The sequence below is a fragment of the Phyllostomus hastatus genome, unplaced genomic scaffold, assembly GCF_019186645.2.
Source record: "Phyllostomus hastatus isolate PE091 unplaced genomic scaffold, TTU_PhHast_1.1 phas_scaffold_385, whole genome shotgun sequence".
NCBI lineage: Eukaryota > Metazoa > Chordata > Mammalia > Chiroptera > Phyllostomidae > Phyllostomus > Phyllostomus hastatus.
The window spans coordinates 11,835,307-11,857,149 of NW_025334026.1; the positions used below are offsets into that span (position 1 = coordinate 11,835,307).

Here is a 21,843-nt window from a genome sequence, read left to right on the forward strand (position 1 = left end):
TTAGGACAAAGATTTTAAAGTCAACTGTTTTAAATACAGTCAAAGAACTAAGAGAAACCACATGTGAAAAAACTAAAAAACAGTATGAGAACAATGTCCCACCAAACAGAACATCAATAAAGAGATAGAAATCATAAAAAAGATCCAAATAGAAATTCTGAGGTTGAAAAGTACAGTAACTGAATTTAAAAATTCATTAGATGAGCACTTATTAGATTAGAGCAAACTTGAAGATAGGTCAATTTAGGTTATCCACTTTGAGAAACAGGAAAACAATGAAGAAAAATAAGCAGAGCGCCCAGACAGGTGTGGTTCAGTTGGTTGGGTGTCGTTCCACAAAGCAAAAGGTCACTGGTTCAATTCCCAGTCAGGGCACCTGCCTGGGTGGCTGGTTCCATCCCCGGTTGGTGCACACACGAGAGGCAACCAACCGATGTTTCTCTCACACACCAATGGTTCTCTGTCTCTCTTTCTCCCTCCCTTGTCCTGTCTCTGAAAGTAAATAAATAAAACCTTTAAAAAAATAACGGATAACAAAGGTGGCTGTTTAAAAATAAAATGAAAATAAGTTATTGGCTAGGATGTAGGGAAATTGCTTTTGGGAAAGTGGAGTTCTGCAGCCACTGTGGGAAGCACCTCAAAAGTAACCTTTTGAGAGTTCCTCAAAAGATTAAAAATATAATTACCACATGCCCCTGCAAGTCCATTGTTATGTACATGCACCAAAAAAAGTGAACACAGGGACTGAGATGCTTATCCACCAATGTTCACTACAGCATATTCACAACAGCCAAAAGACAGCAACAACCCCATGTCTATCAACAGCTGAATGGGTAAACAACATGTGGTACATACACACAGAGGGTATTATTCAGTGGTAAAAAGGAATGAGTTTCTGTTACATGCTACAATATGGATGAGCCCTGTAGAAATTATGCTGAGTGACATATGCTAGACACCAAAGGACAAATATCATACAATTTCACTTACATGAAATATCTATAATAGACAAATTCAGAGAGACAAAAAATAAATTACCAGTTACTGGGGACTGGGAGTAGGAAAAATGGGGAGTCACTGCTTAACAGTCACAGAGTTCCTGTTTAAGTGATGAAAAGTTTTAGAAATAAATAGTGATGGTTGCACAACATTGAAGTAATTAATGTCAATGAATTACACTTAAAAATTGTTAAAGTAAAAAATTTTGTTATATATTTTCTTTTTTTTTTAAGATTTTATTTATTTTTTAGAGAGGGAAGGGAAGGAGAAAGAGAGAGAGAGAGAAACATTAATGTGCAGTTGCTGGGGGTCATGGCCTGCAACCCAGGCATGTGCCCTGGCTGGGAATTGAACCTGCAACATTTTGGTTCACAGCCCGTGTTCAATCCACTGAGCTATGCCAGCCAGGCTTGTTATATATTTTCACCATCATTTTAGAAACTAACAATCTGTAATATACCAAAAGCCACTGACTGCACACTTTAAATGGGTGAATTGTTTGGTGTGTGAATTATATATCAATAAAACTATTTTTAAAAAATAACTTTAGAAAGAAGAAATAAAGCTACTACCCAACACACAGCAATGGAAAGCACTCACTGCAGCAGACCCGACGGAGAAGCAGCACAACGGGAGTCCGAGTCGGAAACGAAGGGACACTAGACAGCAACGCAAACCCACAGGAAGAAACACAGGGCGCTGGTGAAAGCCACTGCATAAGTAAACACACTTTTAATGGATAAAAACATAAATGACAGTATAGATGTATTTTCTATTTGTAACGTTTTCTCCTCATTTAAAAGAAAACAGCATAAAGCAATAATTATAAATGTAACTTATGACAATAATAGCACACTAGAGAAGCAGGAAGGGTTGGAGCTAGAAAGAAACAACGATATTGTATAGTATTGAAATGAATGTAGAATTAATCCAAATTAGATTATTTTAAGTTAAAATGTAACCCAAGGGCAATCATTTTAAAAAATAGTAAAAGAAATAAGGGGGAAATAAAGAAATAACAAGGGAATTCAAATGGTACACTATGAAATAGCTATTTAACACAAAAGAAGGGAAAAATGGAGAGGCAGAGAAATAAAAAAGACATCAGACAAATAACAAGATGGTAGACACATAGGCTACCTTCAGTAAATTACATTAAACGAAAGTGGATAAGCATTCCAATTGAAAGGCAGAAGTTGGTAGAATGGATAAAAAAGAAAAAGAAAATAAACAGGATCTAACTATATGCAGCCAAAAGAGACACATTTAGACTCACAGGTCCAAACAGGTAGAAAGTAAAAAGTTAGCAAATGAGAGAAGCAAACATGTTGTAATTGTAAGAGAGCTGGAGCAGCTACACTAATGCCAGACAAAATAGAACTGAAAACAAAAAAATGTTACTAGAAACAAAGAAGACATTCTATAATGATAAAAAAAGACCAATGCATCAAGAAATACAACTATAGCCCTGGCTGGTGTGGCTCAGTGGATTGAATGCCAGCAGCAAACCAAAGGGTTGCCAGTTCAATTCCCAGTCAGGGCACATGCCTGGGGTACAGGCCAATCCCCATCAGGGGGCATGTGAGAGGAACCACACATTGATGTTTCTCTCCCTGTTTCTCCTTTCCTTCTCCTCTCCCTGAAAATAAATAAAATCTTTTTTTTTAATCTGGAAGACTTACATTTCCTACATACAAATAAAACCTTATCCTATATCATACACAAAAAAATCAACTTAAATGGCTGGATCAGAGACCTAAATATAGCAACTAAAACTAAAAATCTCCTAGAAGAAAACAGGAAAATTATCTTTGTGAGCTTGGATTAGGCAAAGATGTCTTAGATATGATACCAAAAGCATGATCCACAGGAGAAAAACTGATCAACTTATTAAAAACTTACTCTTCGAAGGTCACTATTAATTTTTTAAAAAAAGAAAAGACACAAACTGGCAGAAAGTATTTGCATCATCATATATGTGATTAAGGACCTATGGCCAGAATACATTAATAAATCTTACAACTCAATCCTATGAAGTAAACAACCAACTTTTCATCACCTTGAGCTTAAATTCCCGGTTTCTCTTGACCTCCCCTTTTCAGTTAAAAGATCGTTTGTTATCCTTAACAGCAGTCAGGAGCCAAACAAGTCAAATCTGCTTCTTTTTCATCACCCACCAAGCCTTCCACAGCCACCCATCCCTAAACATCTATTTTTGCTCTCCGAGTGCTGGCTCCCGAGATAACCGCCTGGCTGAAGCTGTCCTTTGCTGCGATCTTTTCCAATCTGAATCAAGTCAGAGGCCTCATGTGCAAAGCATTCTAGCGCGCTCAGGCCGCTCACCCTTCCTCTCTGATTCCTATTATTGCTCCAGTTAATCCTTCCTTTCGGAGTTGTTCATCTACTCCAGCGGGCCCATTTTCTCTGACCCTTTAAAGTCGCCTTTTCTAACAATGGAACTTTTGGAGTCTCACTGGGCCGAGGGAGAATCCCACCGTACATGTACCTACCTACCAGCTGTGAGACCTGGAACCTGTCCTTTAGCCTCTCTCAGCCTCCCATTCCTTCTCTGTAACTGTGGTGACAACCCCGATTCCTGGGGTGATGTGCGAGTGACAGGAGCGGGCGACAACGCCTGGCACGTTTCAGCCACTCGGTGAGCGTCGGCAGCGCCCCTAACGCCTTCCCCTCCCGGGCCTGCTGCCCGCTCCCGAGTCGTCCTCCCGAAGTTTGACCACCCAGTGCGGCCAGCTTCTCAAAGAGGGCCAAGTGCCGCGAGGGGAAAGAGGTTGCACCTTTTGATCCAGCTCCAGGCGGTAGGGCACGGGCTGGATCCTGCGGCGCGGCCGCAAGCCGGCGCGGGGCTGGGGTCCAGAGCTGGGCAGCACGAAGGTGGGCACGCCCAACGCCCCGGAGAAGCTGAAGCCCCACACGAAGATGCGGTCGACGCGAGCCGCACGTTCGCCCACGTACTGGAACACGGGCGCGTCTGCCTCGGCCTCTGCCGCCTCGCGCCGGCTCCGCGAGCGGCTGGCCGCTGTCCAGTGGCCTCGCCATGGCCCCCGCCCCGGCCCCGGCTCCAGCCCCGGCCGGCTTAGCCAGCGCCCCAGCCGAGCCCCCGCCGCCAGCGCCGATAGTCCCATCTTCGGCCTCACGCCTCAGCAGCTCCTGGGCGCCGCCATCTTGCTTGACCCTTGACCCCACCCCCCAGCGGAAAAGCCTGCAATCACAGTTACTACTGGCTGAAGGCAAAGGTGCTGAGGACAGCCAAGGGCCCACGCTGGCGGGAGAGCTGGGCGGAGCCGGTTACCACGGAACCTAAAAGAGCGGACCGTGGGGACTTGGTCTTGGCCCTGCCCGCCTAGAGCGCGACCTTTGTCCGAGCTCCGTCAGGTGGCCTGAACTCACTTCCCTTCCTGCACAATGCTCGTTTGCTGAGTATTTGCTCCAGCGAGCGTTCATTTTGTTGCAAGGACCGTCACTTCTTAGCAATCAACAGAAGTAAAACTTAAGGGGTGGCCCACTCTCTGCAACTCCAGTATAGTGCTCTCCCCTACTCAGTTTTTTTCCCTTTGCCACTGTCCCTCGTCATTTCTTACCTAGTTGCGGCTGTTCCTGCTCCCGTGAGCTACCAAGCCACTAGCACGTGCTCCAGTCACAGTGAGATAGAATGTAGCTCTTAGCATTGCCATTCGCTGCCCTAAAGCCTGCAGGGATTCCCTGCTGTCTTCAGTGCATCCTCCTCTCAAGTCACCTTGACCCTTAGCCTGTCACTCCACGTAAGTCAGATGGTTCTACCTGTAATTTTTGAAACCTAGGGCTGTTTCAGGCCTCCCTACCTTGCCCACTGGTTCGAATGCCCTGCCCACTGCCTCCCCTCCCTGCAGATGTCTGGCAAACTCCCACTTGTTTTCTAAGTTTCAACTCCAGCACCTCCTTTGAAGTTCCATGAAGCTAGGGACTTCAGTTTATTCAGCTCATCCTCAACAGTTTTGTACTAGGCTTTAGCATGCCACCAAGAAGGGAGGACTCCCTCAGGAATGAATGACCCAAGAGTATAGGGACCTGGGTTCTAGTTCTGACTCTGCTACTGACTTGCTACATGGTATTGGGAAACTCTCCCTTCTCTGGATCTCACCTCCAAAATAAGGAGGTAAAAAAATTAATACACAAAATGATTTTTTTTTTTTCATAAATCAGGTGTTTGGACTTACAGCCTGTAGGATCTTGCAGACCATTGTAATCCATGACAGCGTTCCCAAATCCTAGTCCTGAATGCTGGGTCAAACTATTTCTTCCTTCCCTCGCTTCCTCTTCACTCGTTCTCTTTATATTGCTTGATACCTACAACCAATCCAGTTTTAATGTACTCCCAAGACCAGTTACTTTGTTGTTCTGGAATGTGCCTTGTATTCAGTCTGTGAAACATGTTTTTACTGTTCTGTGGAGAAATGTGGTTGATGTTTTACCACTCTGTGGGGCTGTTTTATACAGGGTGATGAGGGAAAACTGACTGATAAAATGTGGTAGCCATGAAACTGCTCCTCGAATGCCTGCAACTACAGGGAACATAATGAGCCAAAGCTGTGAGATCAACAGTCTGATGGGCTATGAACTCTGCCTTCTGCTTACGCTGAGGTCTGGCTTCCCTTGGACTGCTCCCAGTGACTCAGCGAGTCAGCAGGAATGTCCACGCAGGCAGATCTGGTCTTCTGATGGTCATCTTGGGCTGGAGAACTCCCCAGTGGCCTTGCCAAGCCTTCCTTAGACTATTGACATAGTCTAGGACACTTTTACCCACCCTCCCATCTCTCTCTCCCTCACTTAAGAGGCCTAATCTTGCACCAAGGCCTAATGGCTCTCCCAGCTTTCCCAGGCTCTGCCCCACCTCCATTTTCTCTTACAGAGCATTTTCCTTAATAACATCCTTGCCCATTTAGTTCTTACTTGGTGTTACAGTTCTTAGTTCTCAGAGGATACAACTAACATATAAGGAGCCAAGGCATGAAGAAATAGAAGTGTGAGCCATCAGATATCCTGGGAAGGGTATTCTTAGACAAGAGGTACAGCAAGGACAAAGGCCCAGAGGTGAGAGACCTCTTGGGTGCCTGTGCTGCTCAGGGGTCCAAGCAGCTAAAGCTAACCCAAAACAGCCCTGCACAACTCTTAGGTTGTTTTCGGTTGATGATGGCCACCAAAATCTTTGCCTTAGTCGTGGTTAACTAAGTCCCACAACTTCATTACTAGGTTATAATAAAAGCAAGTCTCAAGCCAAATCTTGTCACATAGACATTTACTTTAAAACATTCATTAGGAAGTAGGGATCATACAACGTGTAAAACTGTAAGTTCAGGAACGTGTCAGCTCTCTGTCCTTTTAGATGCACCTACCAGCCCAGTGCATGAAAGATTTTTTCAAAGCAGATAGAACATTACAGAAACAATTTTCTTTCCCTATTAAGAGCAGTTGGCATTACAGTTGACAGACCATCTCTAAGAGTGAAAGCCCCCCTGGATCCTAATGCCCTGTTCATATAAGGGAGAGAATAGCTTAAAAATCTGCTTTCCAATTCTTGTCTAGCACTAATTTCACATGAAAGTCCATTTTTCACATCCTCCTATGCCAGTTATGTCAGGTATCGATTTATTGCCTGTCAGCTCCAAATCCACTCTTAATTGTATGCTTTGGAAAAATAAAGATGAACCCTTTAAATATTTTTCCTGGAGCCTTGGCTGGTGTGGCTCAGTGGATTGAGTGCTGGCCTGAGAACCCAAGGGTCGCTGGATCGATTCCCAGTCAGGGCATATGCCTGGGCTATGGGCCAGGCCCCCAGTAGAGAGCATGCAAGAGGCAACCACACATTGGTGTTTCCCTCTCTTCTCCCTCCCTTCCCCTCTCTAAAAATAAATAAAATATATTTTTTAAATAAATATTTTTCCTGGAGAAACACAGTAGGAGAAAGAAGTTTTCAACCCTGGTTCCAGGTGCCTGAATAGCTTCTCCAGCACCCAGCTCTGCAACAGTTGGCGGAGAGCAACACAAAGCAGCCAGCAGCTTCCTCCAGCAGCCCCCCTGGTGCAATGTCATGGCAACTCTGTTCCCCCTCCTATTAGGTGCCTCCCCATGAAAGGCTTTCCTTGGCCCACTGCAAAATGGATCGCTGCGAACTTCCCAAGCACACGGCACTGCAGCGACCCCTACCATCCCTGAGACATGGTTGTGCTTTTCCCGACCTTCCTCTGTCTTTTTCTTCTGTTTTGGGCCCTTGGTACGTTGGATGAGGCCCACACACATCAGGGAGAGAAATTTTCTTTACTCAGTCTACCAACTTAAATGCCAGTCTCTTTCGGAAACACCTTCACGGAAACACTCAGAAATAATGTGTAACCACCTATCTGGGCATCCGTCCTGTGGACCGGTTTAGTTGACACATAAAATTACCCATCTCAATTATTAATACAATGTATTATATTTATGTATACAGTTTATTAATTTATATGTGTGTGAAATGCATATAGAATTTTCAACTGTTTTTCATAACTATCCCTTTATTTAAGTTTATGGCCTCTCTGAATTTTTGGTTTTAATATCTGTTCCTTTACAAACTGGTAGAAGGTAGGCTTTCAAAAAATCTTTACTTGCCGGAATTTAAAAATTTCTAATCCTATGTGGGTCTCTTGAATTTCTAAAACATTTTACTTTTAAGGGATATCCAAAACACAGAACCTCTGGTTTGAGATTTGGGGGAAAAAAGGGTGCCGAGACGAACCCTGCAATGTGGAGCATGGCCACTGGAGGGCGGTGCTCGCCTATCAATTATGTGGCTCCTGCTATTCAGGGAAAGGAGAAACGAGTCTAAAAGCAGGTTTCTTCCAATAAAGAACTTAAGTTATAATCACAACTGCACTTTCATATTTTACTATCAAAACCTGGTTGGTTTTATATTCATATATTGGCTGTATGCTGGCAAATACAGTACTTGCATTGTTGTCCAATTTGTCGCTTGGAAAAGATGGCCCTGCAGCAGAGTATCAGCTACTCAAATGTATTACAATGTCTGCTGTTGCCCAAGCTAAATTTTCCCACCACCTATGATGACATTGTCCTCAGATGTTCTAATTTCTTTAATTTGGAGTAGCTGAAACCCTGTAATTTGGGAAAGAGTAAACTTAGCCTAATATTTTCATTTTTATTAACTTTCAACTATATAATTAATGTGTGATTTTTACCTTGGGGAAAAAAATTAATAAAACACTATATGTGAAATGTTAATGGAAAAAATACAATTAAAGATCTAAAAAAACACTATATATGGATAAAGCTAAAGAGTTCCACATATATCTGGTGCCATAGAAAAATATTATTTTGTTTTTTTATGTGAGTGTGTTTAAAGGAAATTGGAATATCTTATTCTGCAACTGTGTCTTTTCATGCCAACACTGTATTGAAGATAATTTTATAATAATTTCTAGGCATACCCCATTATTTTTCACTGTTGCATGTTAGTGTGAATAAAGTACTACATCTTGTTTAACCATTCTTCTCTTGGTGGTTTCCATTTTTTTGCCATTACAAGGAACATTCCTGTACAAGTTTCCTTTTGCACTTGAGTTAGGGGGTCTCCTGGGTAGATTAACAGAACTTCTGGGTCATAGAAAACACTCATGTTAAAAAAACTTAATAAATGTTTTTAATTTGTTCTCCAAAAGTTGTGTTTCAAGTATATGAGTAGATTCATTTTTTTTTCATATACCCAGCCCCTGATACAAATTTCTTTAATGTTTGTCAACTTGATACCTACAGCATATCTCATTTTCATTTACTTTGCATTTCTGTAATCTCCAGAAAGTTTGAATATCTGGGGTAACTGGCATTTCATGCTTTTGCCACTGAGAATAGTTTGTCTATTCATATCCTTGGCCACAGTTCTATGGGTTGTTTGTCCCATTAATTTATTCAAGTAATTTATATGTATATTCTGCATAGAAACCCTTATGTGCTGAAATATGTTATTCTGTCTTAAGTACAGTGTCTTTTGATCTACAAAATTTTATTTTGATGTAGTCAGTTTTATTAATTTTATTCACTAGAGCTTTTTCCTTTAGAACGATTGTTTTTTATCCAAGATATGAAGATATTCTATAATAATTGTAAAACACTTAACCTAATACATTTTTTTAATTTATATTTTATTGATTACGCTATTACAGTTGTTCTGATTTTTCCTTTGCACCCTCCTCCCCACTGCCTCAGGCAATCCCCCCACCTTTGTTCATGTCCATGGGTCATGCAGATAGGTTCTCTGGCTACTCCATTTCCTGTACTGTACCCCATGGCTATTCTGTCACTACCTTTTGTACTTCCTAATCCCCTCACCTCTTCACCCATTCCACCACAACCCCTCCCATCTGGCACCATCAGAATGTTCTTTGTATCCATGATTCCATCTCTGTTCCTCTTGTTTGCTTAGTTTGTTTTTGACATTCAGCTGTTGATAGATAACCAATTTTTGCCATTTTATTGTTCATAGTTTTGATCTTCTTTTTCTTAAAGTCCCTTTAACATTTCATATAATAATGGTTTGGTGATGATGAACTCCTTTAGTTTTTTCTTGTCTGGGAAGCTCTTATTCTGCCCTTTGATTCTAAATGATAGCTTTGCTGAGTAGAGCAATCTTGGCTATAGGTTCCTGCTTTTCCTGACTTTGATTTCTTGCCAATCCCTTCTAGCCTGCCAAGTTTCTTTTGAGAAATCAGCTGACAGTCTTATGGTAACTAACTTCTTTTCTCTTGCTGCTTTTAAGATTCTCTATCTTTAATCTTTGGCATTTTAATTATGATGTGTCTTGGAGTGGGCCTCTTTGCATTCATCCAGTTTAGGACTCTCTGCGCTTCTTGGACTTGCATGTCTATTTCCTTCACCAAATTAGGGAAATTCTCTTTCATTATTTTTTTCAATAGATTTCCAATTTCTTGCTCTTTCAATTCTCTTTCTGGTACCCCTATGATGCAGATGTTGGATTGCTTGAAGTTGTCCCAGAGACTGCTTATAGTATCTTCATTTTTTTAATTCCTTTTTCTTCTTGTTGTTCTGTTTGGTTGTTTTTTTGCTTCCCTATGTTCCCAATCATTGGTTTGATTCTTGGTTTCATGCACTCTACTGCTGTTTCCTTGTAAATTGTTCCTTATTTCAATCAGTGTATCCTTCATTTCTGACTGGATCTTTTTTATGCTGTTGGTCCTCACTAACTTCCTTGAGCATTCTTATAACCAGTGTTTTGAACTCTGCATCTGATAGATTGCTAATCTCCATTTCATTTAGCTCTTTTTTTTTTTTTTTGAGTTTTGATCTGTTCTTTCATTTGGGTCATGTTTCTTTGCCTTCTCATTTTGGCAGCCTCCCTGTGTTTGTTTCTATGTATCAGGTAGAGCTGCTCTGACTCCCTGTCTTGGTAGTGTGGCCTAATGTAGTACATGTCCTGTAGGGACCAGTGGCACAGGCACCCTTGTACCCAAGCTGGGTACTTGAGGTGCACCCTTCATGTGGGCTGAGTTCACCCTCCTCTTATAGTTGAGCCTTGGTTGCTGTTGGCAGATCAATTGGAGGGATTTACCCAGGCCAGTTAGCTACAAAAATTGGCTACAACCAATGACCGCCAACCTCCACCCTCCATGGAAGATCAGCTGTGCAGGAGCAGGGTGGTCATGCTCTAACATGGTCTGTAGCTGTCTACTGGGTGCACTGGCCCTGGGGTTTCCAGGGTGGTGTAGGCCAAGGTCAGCCCCCACTATGTTTTGCCCAGGGCACCCTGCCTCAGCTATAAAGCAACATGAGATGGCTGCTACTTGTGCTGAGCTTGGAGATTCCTGGACTAAGCTGGCTGCTGCTAGTGCAGGCCTGGGGCTCATGGAAGCCTGCTGTTATTCATTTGATAGGAATTAGGAAGTTGTGAAGCATGAGCCAAGAACAGTCATTCAAATGGGAAAGCAGGTTGGGTGGGCCTATAAGATGGGTGGGGCAGAGTCTCTGGGATCTCCAAGGTAGGCCAAACAGGGTTAGCCAGGTTGATGGAGTCTCAATATGGCACCAGTTTACCTACTCTGTGAGGGGAGAGCTTAGAAAATGGACAATGGCCTCTTCTTGCCTTCATACTGCACACTTCAGTTTCTCCCTGTACACCACTGGTGCCTTTCAGGCTGCTGCCCTGGTGCTGCAACTCAGAGAGAGTGAGTCTGAGTAGATGAGCCTGTGGATGAGTTCTTTAAGAGGAACTGCTTGGGACTTGAGAAGTTTCTTCCCGATTCAATCCCTGCTGCTTTTTGCAGCCAGAAGTTGTGGGGATTTATCTTCCTGGAACTGGAACCCTGGGCTGGGGGGCTTGGTGTGGGGCTGGGACTCTTTGGTCCTGAGATATCCCTCCAGAATTTTTATCCACCACACATGGGTGTGGGACCACCTCGTTCCATGTTTGCGCCCCTCCTACCAGTCTGGAAGGATGTGGTTTCTTTAATTCCATAGTTGTCAGACTTCCATTTAACTCTATTTCATAGTTGTGAGGCTTCTTTCATCTCAATGTCTGCTGGTTCTGATTGATGGTTCTTTTATATTTTAGTTGTAAGTTTGATGTGGTTTTGCAAAAAGGTAAGCCATGTCTGCCTACACTGCAATTTTGACCAGAAGTCCTTCTACTTTTCTTTCATTTTTTAAGTATATTTTATTGATTATGCTATTACAGCAGTCCCACATTTTTCTCCCCTTTATCCCCCTCTGCCCTGCACTACCCCTTCCACCAGCATCCCCCTCCCCCCCGCCTTAGTTCACGTCCATGGGTCATACATATAAGTTCTTTGGCTTCTCCATTTCCTATACTATTCTTAACCTCTCCCAGTCTATTTCATTTCATTTTATTTTTAAAATATTTTATTTATTTTTTAGAGAGGGGAAGGGAGAAAGAGAGGGAAAGAAACATCAATGTGTGGTTGCCTCTTGCATGCCACCTACTGGGGACCTGACCCACAGCCTAGGCATGTGCCCTGACTGGAAATCAAACCAGCAACCCTTTGGTTGATCCACTGAGCTACACCAGCCAGGGCTCTTGTCCCTCTTTTGTTTGTATGAGGAAGTAAAGCATATCTACCTATGCCTCTATCTTGGCTGGAAGTCTACTTTTATTTTTTTATATTTAGATTTGGAGTTGATTTTTATGAATGGAATGAGACTGGATTTTATACTTACCAATATTTTTCAAATACATGATTGTCCAAAAATCATTTATGGGCTATTAACAGACTTTATCTGAAAGTTTGAAATGTCATTTATAACATATAATAAATTTCCATATGCATGGGTCAATTTCTGTAAACTATTTGTTTCTACTGATTTATTCTTTTTTATTAATTAAAAAATTGTTTTATTCTCACCCGAGGACATTTTTTTTTCATTGCTTTTTTAGAGAGGAAGAGGGGGAGAGAGATAGAGAGGGAACAGCGATGTGAGAGAGGAACATCGATCGGCTGCCTCCCGCATGCCCCCCAACCAAGGAATCCAACCCACAACCCATGTATGTGCCCCTATGGGGATGAAACCCCAAACTTTCAGTTTATGGGATGATGCTCCAACCAACTGAGCCACACCAGTCAGGGCTCATTTATTCTTGAGCCAATATGACAAGGTATCAACTGCTACAGCTTTATAATATGCTCTGATTTTCATTCAATTAAGTCTCTCTTCTTTGTTCTTTTACAACATTGTCTTTGCTATTCATAACATTTACTTTCATATAAATTTTAAAATCATCTTGTCAAGTTGCATTTAAAAATCCCACTGGGGTTTTTATTGGTTGCATTAAATTCATGAACTAATTGAGAGAAATTAACTAGGAGAAAAATTACACTTCACAATCTTGAGTTTTCTTATGCCACATAAATGTGGTATACTCTAATCTTACCATGGGTTTCAATGGCCTTCTTGAATGGTTTTAAACCTCTGCTTGTAGATAAATTCTTCTTTTCAGTTTTCTGAGAACAGGATCTTCCCTTTTTTAGGGCAGTAGTCTACAAATTATTTTGATAACACATCCCAATGTGTAAAATTTGTGAGCATGAAAAAATACATACAAATTACTTATACACATTAGTATAGTAATATATAGTTCATAGAATATACAAAGCATTTAAATAATGAGATAGATTAAATAAAGAATTATTTTTAAAATGATTCTTAGAGGGTGGGGGGAGAGAAAGAGCTGTTATTCCCCTGACTCATGCATTCAGTGGTTGCCCCCTGTATATGCCTTGTCCAGAGATCGAACCTGCAACCCTGGCACACCAGGACAACACTCCAACCAAGACACCTGGCCAGGGCAAACAATGATGTTTGAACAAATGTCTTATTTTGTTAAACCATTTGCTCTAATTAAAAATCATTGCAGTTGCCCTAATTGGTATGGCTCAGTTGGGGGTCATCCTGCAGCGCAAAGGGTCACTGGCTCGATTCCTAGACAGGGCACATACCTGGGTTGCAGGTTTTGTCCCCAGTCGGGGTGCATTCAAGAGACAATGAATCAATGTTTCTCTCTCACATCAATGTTTCTGTCTCTTTTTCCCTTCCTTCCTGTCTCTCTAAAAATAAGTAAATAAAAAAATTTTTTTTTAAATCATTGCAGTTGGGCCCTGGCTGGTGTGGCTCAGTGGATTGAGTACTGGCCTGTGAACCAAAGGGTCATTGGTTCAATTCCCAGTCAGGACGCATGCCCAGGTTGTGGGCCAGGTCCCCAGTAGGGGGTGCTCAAGGGGCAACCACCCACTAATGTTTCTTTCCCTCTCTTTCTCCCTCCCTTCCCCCTTGTAAAAATAAATAAAATCTTTTTAAAAAATCACTGCAGTTGGAAAACAGCAGTGGCAATATTCTAGTGAGAACAAGGTACCTGCATATGCTTAAACATTTCATGAAACAGAAATGTGAAAGGCTGATTTTCTTAATATGAGGTATAGTTTATATGTAATAAAATGTACTCATTTAAACTGTACAGTTTGATACATTTTGAAAAATGTATAATGTACTCTTTCCCATTTGAGCATGATCACAATCAACATATGGCATAATTCCACCCCCCACAAGACACCCTCTTGTCTTTTATAGTCAGTGCTAAGAAATTGATATGTTTTCCACCATTGTGAAAATAGTTCCTAGAATATGAAGCACTTTCTAGAATATGTATACATAGTCATAAAATATGGACTCGATTATGTCTGGATTCTTTGACTTAGTATGATGATTTTTTAGATTAATCCATGTTTTTGCATATACCCAGAATTCATTCTTTTTTATTGCTGAGTACCACTTCATTATATGACATGCCATTATTTGCTTATTAATTCACCTGTCGATTGACATTTGGCTTGTTGCTTGCATCGGATATAATGGAATTGAGCTGCTGTGAACATTCATATACACGTCTTTGTATTGGCATACATTTATCTTAGATAAACAGCTATAAATGGAATGTCTGCATCATATGGTGGGAGGATTTTCACCTTTAAATCTTTTATTGTGGTAAAATATACACACTGAAATTTATCATTTTAACAATTTTTAAATGAAAAAAGTTTATTGGGAATTTTTACATTTATGTTCATGAGCGATAAGGTCTGTGCTTTACTTCCCTTGAGATGTCTTTGGTCTGGATACCATGGCAATGCTGGAACCATAAAATGAGTTAGAAAGATTTCCTTCTCTTCAGCTTTTGGGAAGATTTCTCTTTACCTTAAATGTTTAGTAAAAATCACCAGTGAAGTCATCTAGGTCTGTAATTTTCTATGTGAAAAGGTTTTTAACTAAATTTGAATTTCTTTGATATAGTTATTCAAGTTATCTATTTCTCTTAAGTGAGGTTTGGTAGTTTGTCTTTGAAGGTATTGGTCCATTTCACTTAAATTGGCAAATTTCGTGTCAAGAAGTTGCTCATAATTTTCCTTTATAACGTATTTTGCTTGTTTGTTTTTTAGTTGCTTGTCTAGAAACATTTTAGAACCTGAACTCTTACTCTGAGATGGAGTTATTGGACCACTTTGAGCAGAGGCATGAAATGAGTTCTCAGTTACAGAATTCTTCTGGATGTTGTGTTAAGAATAATCTGAAGAGGGTTAAGGGCAGAATCAAGGAGATAAAGTGGTACTTAATTACAAAGACTACATTGGCTTGGACCAGTACAGTGGTAGTGGTGGCCAGGAAGTGGTAGAATCTTACGTTAGAGCTGACTGAACTATTGGAAGACTTAGTGTTGGAAATGGAAGAAATAAAGGATGCTTCTAAGGTTTTTGTCCTGAGTAACTGGAAAAATAGAGTTTCGTTGAGAAAGGGAAGACTGCAGAAGGAACTGAGGGGAGGGTGAGACATGTTCCCTCTGAGATGCTTATTTAACCTCCAAATGTAGATTTCAACATAGACAGTTGGTTACATAGACTGGAGTTGAGGGGAATGGTTGGTGCTGGAGATACATACTGAGTCATAACCACTTCAATGGTATTTAAGGTCCCAAGACTGGATGAGGTCATCAAAGGGGTGAGAGCAGGTGGGAAAGGGATCCAAGACTAAACCCTGAGTTAGAGCTCCATTCAAGGTTGGGGAAGGATGGAGAGGCCCTGCAACAAACTGAGAACAGCCAGAAAAGCAGGCAGAACAACAATCAAGTGTGGCTTCTTAGAAGCCTAAAGTGTTTCAGAGGTTGTAGTGATTGGTTATGTCAAATGCTGATTGATCAAGTAATTCATGGACTGAAAAATGATTACAGATTTAACAATGAGGAGGTCACTTGTAACCTTGGAAACAGCACTTCTAATGGAGTCATGTGGATTAACTGGAACTGGTTCAAGAAAAAACGAGAGAGCCCTGACTGGCATGGCTCAGTTGGTTGGATGTCATCCTGTAAAGTGAAAGGTCCCTGTTTCCATTCCTGGTCAGGGCATATGCCTGGGTTGCTGGTCTGGTCCCTGGTTGGGGTGAGATGCAGCCAATCGATATTCTCTCTTATATCAATGTTTCTCTCCATTTCTCCCTACCTTCCCCTCTAAGAAAAATACAACCTTTTAAAAAAAGGAATGAAATTCCCTATTTGTTAATTCACCTACTCACTAAAATGTATAAACTCAAATCCGACCTTTTGAAGACTTGGGCGGAGTGCCAAGTTTGAGTTGCTGGCTGACACGTTCCCAGCTGAGGTAGCACAAAGCAACAGTCTGATTTCAGCTATTGCATGGGACTGTTTCATGCTGTATTTTCATATTTTTGTACTTTTTGTTGGTTTTGCTGTTTAAAATGCCTCTCGAGGGCAGTGCTAAGGTGTTTTCTAGTGTTCCTAAGCACAAGAAGGCTATGATGTGCCTAATATAGAAAATATTTGCTAGATAAGCTTTCTTAGGCATGAGTTATAATGCTATTGGCCATGACTTCAACTAATGAATCAACAATATATAGTAAATAAGGTATCTTTAAACAGAAACACACATAAAAGATTATATATTGATGGGGTCACAAAAATGTAATGACCAGAGCCTCGAAGAAATCTAACGTTGTATTTCCCCTGGGAGCAGTGGTTCAGTTTTGCTAAGTCAGCATTTGTTATGACTTTATAGAACAGAACTCTACTGAGTAAGAGTCAACCCTAACATAACAAATATTTTCAAACATATTTTTTTTTATTTGATTTGATTTTAGAGAGAGTGTAAGGGAGAAAGAGAAACACCGATTTGTTACTCCATTTATTTGTGCATTCATTATTTGCTTCTTGTACGTGCCCTGACCGGAGATCAAACCCACCGCCTTGGTGTATCAGGACGCTGCACCAACCATCTGACCCACCCAGCCAGAGCCAAACATCTTTTTTAAATGATGTCAAAAAGGCAGGTACTTTCTCAACTAATTGTTGAATTATCTTTACCTTGAAAAAAGATGCAAAAAGAAAAACCAGCCATCTACTAGGAAGCATATTTTTGGTAACCACCTAAAAAATGTCAGCATATTTGGGACACATCTTTTTACAAAAGAAAACATGTATTAGAACACATATTAACTTCAAGACAGCGGTTATCTTTTGTCAAGGAAAGGCAGAGAAATGAGGCCGTTCTTCAACTGTCTGTTAATATTTTTTTAATATAAATAAGGCATATTATCCTAAATCTGAACAGTGGGTAGAAGTTTTATTATCCTATTCTTTTGACATATTTAAAATAATTATGTAACTAACTCAATCAGATTAAATAACACTATTGTAATACTTGGCTGTTTGTTAAATGGCCATCATGAACTGATGGACAGCTCTTGACTGGCTGGCTAAGTCCCTGGGAAGGACACAGTGTGTCCTGACACGCTGTTACAGTTCTTAACAAACAACTCTATGGCTTTAAGGCAGTTTCACCGGGCACTGGAGTTGTGACCTCACCCCTCTAAAGCTACACATTTCAACCATACGAAGCACATGAAATAACCACAAGAAAGTACGTCCACGTTTGGGGGCGGTATCCAGGGATGGGACCGACAGGTGCCAGCACTAGATCAAAGGCTGGAGAGGGATGAACACGTCTGGCCTTCAGCTAAACAGGGCTGAGAGCCGCCGAACAAACTCAGTGTGCATCTCAACTGGATTCGGCATCACCGGAAACGGCAACTCCCACTTGGGGCGCTGCGGACACACGAGTTGAGGCTGCCTTCCAGGAAGCCAAAAAAAAAAAAAAAAAGGGAGAAAGAGAAAAAGGAGGAATAGTGGGGAGCAGGCCCTCGACCGCCACTCACACGCCGCGCCCCCCAACTCTTCGCCGCCCCGGCTGCCGCCCTTGGCCTTTGGCCGCTCCCCGGTGGCCTAGCCCTCGGACCCCGCGGCCCGCCGGCCGCTACCCGCTGGCGGGGACCTCAGGTGCGTACCCCGCCCCCGCCGCCATTAAGAGCGGGTGCTTTTCTTGGAACTTTCTCCTTCCGCGGGCCTAGGGCTGCGAAGGGGAGTTTTACGGAGGTCGCCCGCCCAGGCGCATGGAGGGAAGTGCCCCGTTCCCTGGTGGCTCAGAGGGCCCCGAACCCCTTTGCTCGAGGGTAGGGCCCAAGGAGTGGGGGTGGGGCGAAGAAGCTCAGTCGTGGGGGCAACGGTCTTACGCACAGAACGCGCATTCTTCTCCCTTCCGATTGGCTGGACGGAGCGGTGGAGGAGGATGCTGCACGCCCTGGGCTCACGGGGGCCTAGTGCCTGTGAGCTCACAACCAGTCTACGGTACGCAGGACTCTGGCGCTGTACGAAGGCGTGCCTGATTGGTTTAGGTGAGGGGGCGGGGCTTCCCCTGTTGCTTGGTAACGGCGCCCAGGTTCCATAGTGAAGATTCTCTGACTCTGCCCCTCACATTGCGCTTTACCTCCTTGTCCGGAGACCCGCTGCGTGGGTTTTGTAGTAGACTAGGTCAGCCCGGCAGTCTCCAGCGGCCTGATGGTAGAAAAAAAACCCGGAGTCACCAAGAAGAGTTTCTCGCCGAGGACTGCTGTCCATCACTTGTGGTTTAAAGATAAAGTGGGGAAAAGACCCTCAGGGCTCCAGATGCTAACGGCAGTCATTTTCCATGTCCCACCTTCCCCCTTGCAACCACTAATGTACTTCTGTCTCTATGGCTCTGACTATTCTGAACACTTTCCTTAGATGGTTTTTAAAAAGATTTTATTTTATTTTTATAGAGAGGGGCAGAGAAGGAGAAAGAGAGGGAGAGAAATATCAATGTGTGCTTGCCTTTCCCATGGCCCACACTGGGGCCCTGGCCTGCAACCCAGGCATGTGCCCAGACTGGGAATCGAACTGGCCACCCTTTCGTCCGCAGCCCACCCTGAATCCACTGAGCTACACCAACCAGGGCCTTAGATGGTTTGATTGATTCTTTTTTTTTTTTATGAATGAATAATCATTGTATGAGTATACCACATTTTCATTTTCTATCAATTTATGTTAGTTTGGATTGTTTCCACTTTTATGGCTATTATGAATAATGCTGGGGGCATTTGTGTACGTGTTTTTGTGTGCATATGTTTTTAACTCGGGTATATACCAAGAAATGGAATAACTGGGCCAAGCTTTGTGTTTTAAGGGGGAAATTTTTTACAGTTTAGTTTCATGCTGGTAATTTGAAGTAAACATGTTTAGGTATAAAGTTGGATATTGTTCAGAGCTGCAACTGAAGAATTAAGCAGCCTTTTCCTCCTCTTTTCTTCCACTTGGAGAGGAAGGCTTGATCAGTGTGACTGGCCACCTTGCCTTCAGTGGACAGAGGGCTTGGCGCCAGCTGCAGCAGGTGTTACTCTGCGGTGGCGATTGGGAATGGGTCTTGGTTCTTCCCTCCTGCTTGTTGTTTAGCCCCTGAAGTTTGCTGCCCAGAGCTTTGGGTCTTGGCCCACACCTTCCGCTGGGTCAGTTTTTTTTCCCTCATTCTCAGGCTGCAGAACTTGCTCAAGTGCCCAGTTGTTGGCTCTGTGTTCCCACATGCCCTGGATCATTTGAAAGGTGTCTGCCTTTCATTTTGCCTTTGTTACCTGGTATTTTGCCCTATCCATGCAGATCCGCCTCACTTGAGCGTGCAGGAGGTGGATTTTACTCATCTTTGTTTCCTCCCTGCCCATCCTGCCAGTATGTATGGTTTCACATATGAGGTGCTCAGTACATTTTTGGGGTATTTTTACATCACTTGTATTTTTTTAATTTTTATCAATGTATTTGGCTAAGCTAAACTTCTTTACCATTTGTTAATTGTTTAAATTTTATTGAAAATACATGTTACTTCTATTTCTCTTCCATACTCCTGTATCATTCCAGAAAGGAAAGAATACTTTGTGAAATTTGTTACTCTTTTAAAAAAATTTCAAGTTTTATTGAGATATAATTGACATATAACATTATATTTGTTTTAGGTGTCCACTGTAATGATTTGATAATATGTTTGTGCTGTGAATGATTGCGACAATAAGCATTCATTCATCACCTCATATATTACAAGTTTTTGTTCTTGTAGTGAGATCTCTCAAGATCTACTCTGTTTGCACCTTAATACAGTATTGTTAACTGTAGTCACCATGCTCTACATTACGTCCCAGGGCTGACTTATTTTAAACTGGGAGTTTGTACCTTTTGACCATCTCAATACATTGCTGTTGAATGCTGAGTTCTGGAGAAGGTGGCATCTCAGGAACTTGTTAATTAAAAAATCAAGGCCTTAGAGACCTGAAAAATTAACCTTTGGAAAGGAAAATTAGAAACTCTCTAAAAAATAAACCAGGCCTCCGTTTCAAGATTTCAGAGGTTTGATAAACAGAGTGGATGACTTTCCAAGTGATGAAAATTGTAAGTGATGGAAATGAATTCTAGATTAGGGATGGGCACACTTTCTCTGTAAAGGGCCAGATAATGTTTTTGGCTTCGGCAGCATGTGCTCTCTGTCACATGCATACAACCCTGCCTTGGCGGGAAAATGGCTGTAGGCAAGATATAAACGAATGTGGCTGTGCCCCAATAAAGCTTTATTTACAAAAATATGTGGCAGCCTGGATTTGACCCACATACTGCTGATTGTTGAGCCCTGTTCTAGATGTTTGCTTTTTATCAGTAAAATATTATGTCAAGAAAGTGAGACAGTCCTCAAGGATTGCTGAGGAAACTATATGAGATTTGAGAGTCTTTTAATTTACATGTCTAGTTTTTAAAGATCAAAACATTAAGTATTATATAAAATCTGTGATCTAAATGAATGTTGTTGATGCTTTAGATTTGAATAGAAAAGAAGTTAATTACCATATAGACTTTGGGAGATTTTATTCTGTGGTCAAGCTTCTATTACAAGCTTTCATGGTCAAGGATTTTTAGTTTTATTAGGATGAAAAGATTTTTTTCTCAGGGAAATGTTTAGTGTGGGAAACCCCATGTTAGCTTATAACCATGTTTCATTATTTTTAATGTTGTATTAATGCATGGTGTGTTCTAAATTAAAAAATATAAAAGAAAAGTTTCTGCCTTCATTAAAAGATACAAACAAAGCAGTAATTATAAAACATTCATTTTTTTAATTATTGCTGGTATCCTAGTTGATACCAACTAATACCATTTTGAGAACCACCTAGTTTCATTCAGCGTATTCTTTTCTTCTCTCAAACACCAGAGTTTGACATCACAGTCCTCTTAGAGATTACAGTGGTGTAATTAGCAGAAAATCTCTTTACCACTGGCACTAACAGTTTACTTTTGTGTTTTAAAGAAAGGCTTTGTTGAAGTTTCTCTTAGGAAAGAATTGTGTGAAATAATACACAATGGAGTCACAGTATGGTTGAGCTGCAAAAATGAAATGAGAAGAATACCTATTAAAATATTTTAGGCACTTTCTGCCATTTCAATATAGGAGCATCTGACTTAGCAGCAAGCATGAGCTGGGAACCTGGAATATGCCAGTCCCTGCTTCAATAGTCTTTCTGGACAAATACTGTTCCCTTGGATAATTTGGACGATGCTTGAATTTGCCTTTGGGTGTACCTACTTCCATTGTAAATAAGACTCTGCTGTATGAGATCTTGTCTTTATTTTTTTAAACAGTGTTTGAAGTAGTTTATTCTGAAAGATAATGGTCAAGAATACTAGTTTCTTTTTTAAAAAATATTTTATTAATTTATTTTTAGAGAGAGGGGAGGAGAGGGAGAGAAATATCAATGTGTGGTTGCCTCTCACATAGCTCCCACTGGGGACCTAGCCTGCAACCCAGGCATGTGCCCTGACTGGGAATCAAACCGGCGACCCTTTGGTTCACAGCTCATGCTCTACATCTAAAATCCACTGAGCTC

General features: G+C 41.6%; 2 protein-coding genes across 8 annotated transcripts in view; one reads left to right on the forward strand and one right to left on the reverse strand.

Annotated features, from left to right (window-relative positions):
* The window catches only part of RCC1L (RCC1 like), a 37,524-nt gene extending 33,327 nt beyond the window's left edge, over positions 1 to 4,197 (reverse strand). For both annotated transcript variants that reach the window (XM_045819648.1, XM_045819647.1), the window contains exon 1: positions 3,795 to 4,197. In XM_045819648.1, coding sequence (XP_045675604.1) covers positions 3,795 to 4,142 — 348 coding nt within the window. In that variant the 5' untranslated portion in view covers positions 4,143 to 4,197. The remainder of the gene's footprint in view (positions 1 to 3,794) is intronic.
* A 13,498-nt stretch (positions 4,198 to 17,695) lies between these two features.
* Positions 17,696 to 21,843, forward strand: part of LOC123806440 (general transcription factor II-I repeat domain-containing protein 2B) — a 64,230-nt gene continuing 60,082 nt past the window's right edge. For 2 of the 6 annotated variants that reach the window (XM_045819576.1, XM_045819577.1), the window contains exon 1: positions 17,947 to 18,256. In XM_045819576.1, the coding sequence (XP_045675532.1) occupies positions 18,022 to 18,256 (235 nt within the window). In that variant the 5' untranslated portion in view covers positions 17,947 to 18,021. Of the gene's footprint in view, positions 17,909 to 17,946; positions 18,257 to 21,843 lie in introns of those variants that run through there. The other 4 variants (XM_045819578.1, XM_045819575.1, XM_045819574.1 and 1 more) reach the window with 4 other exon arrangements.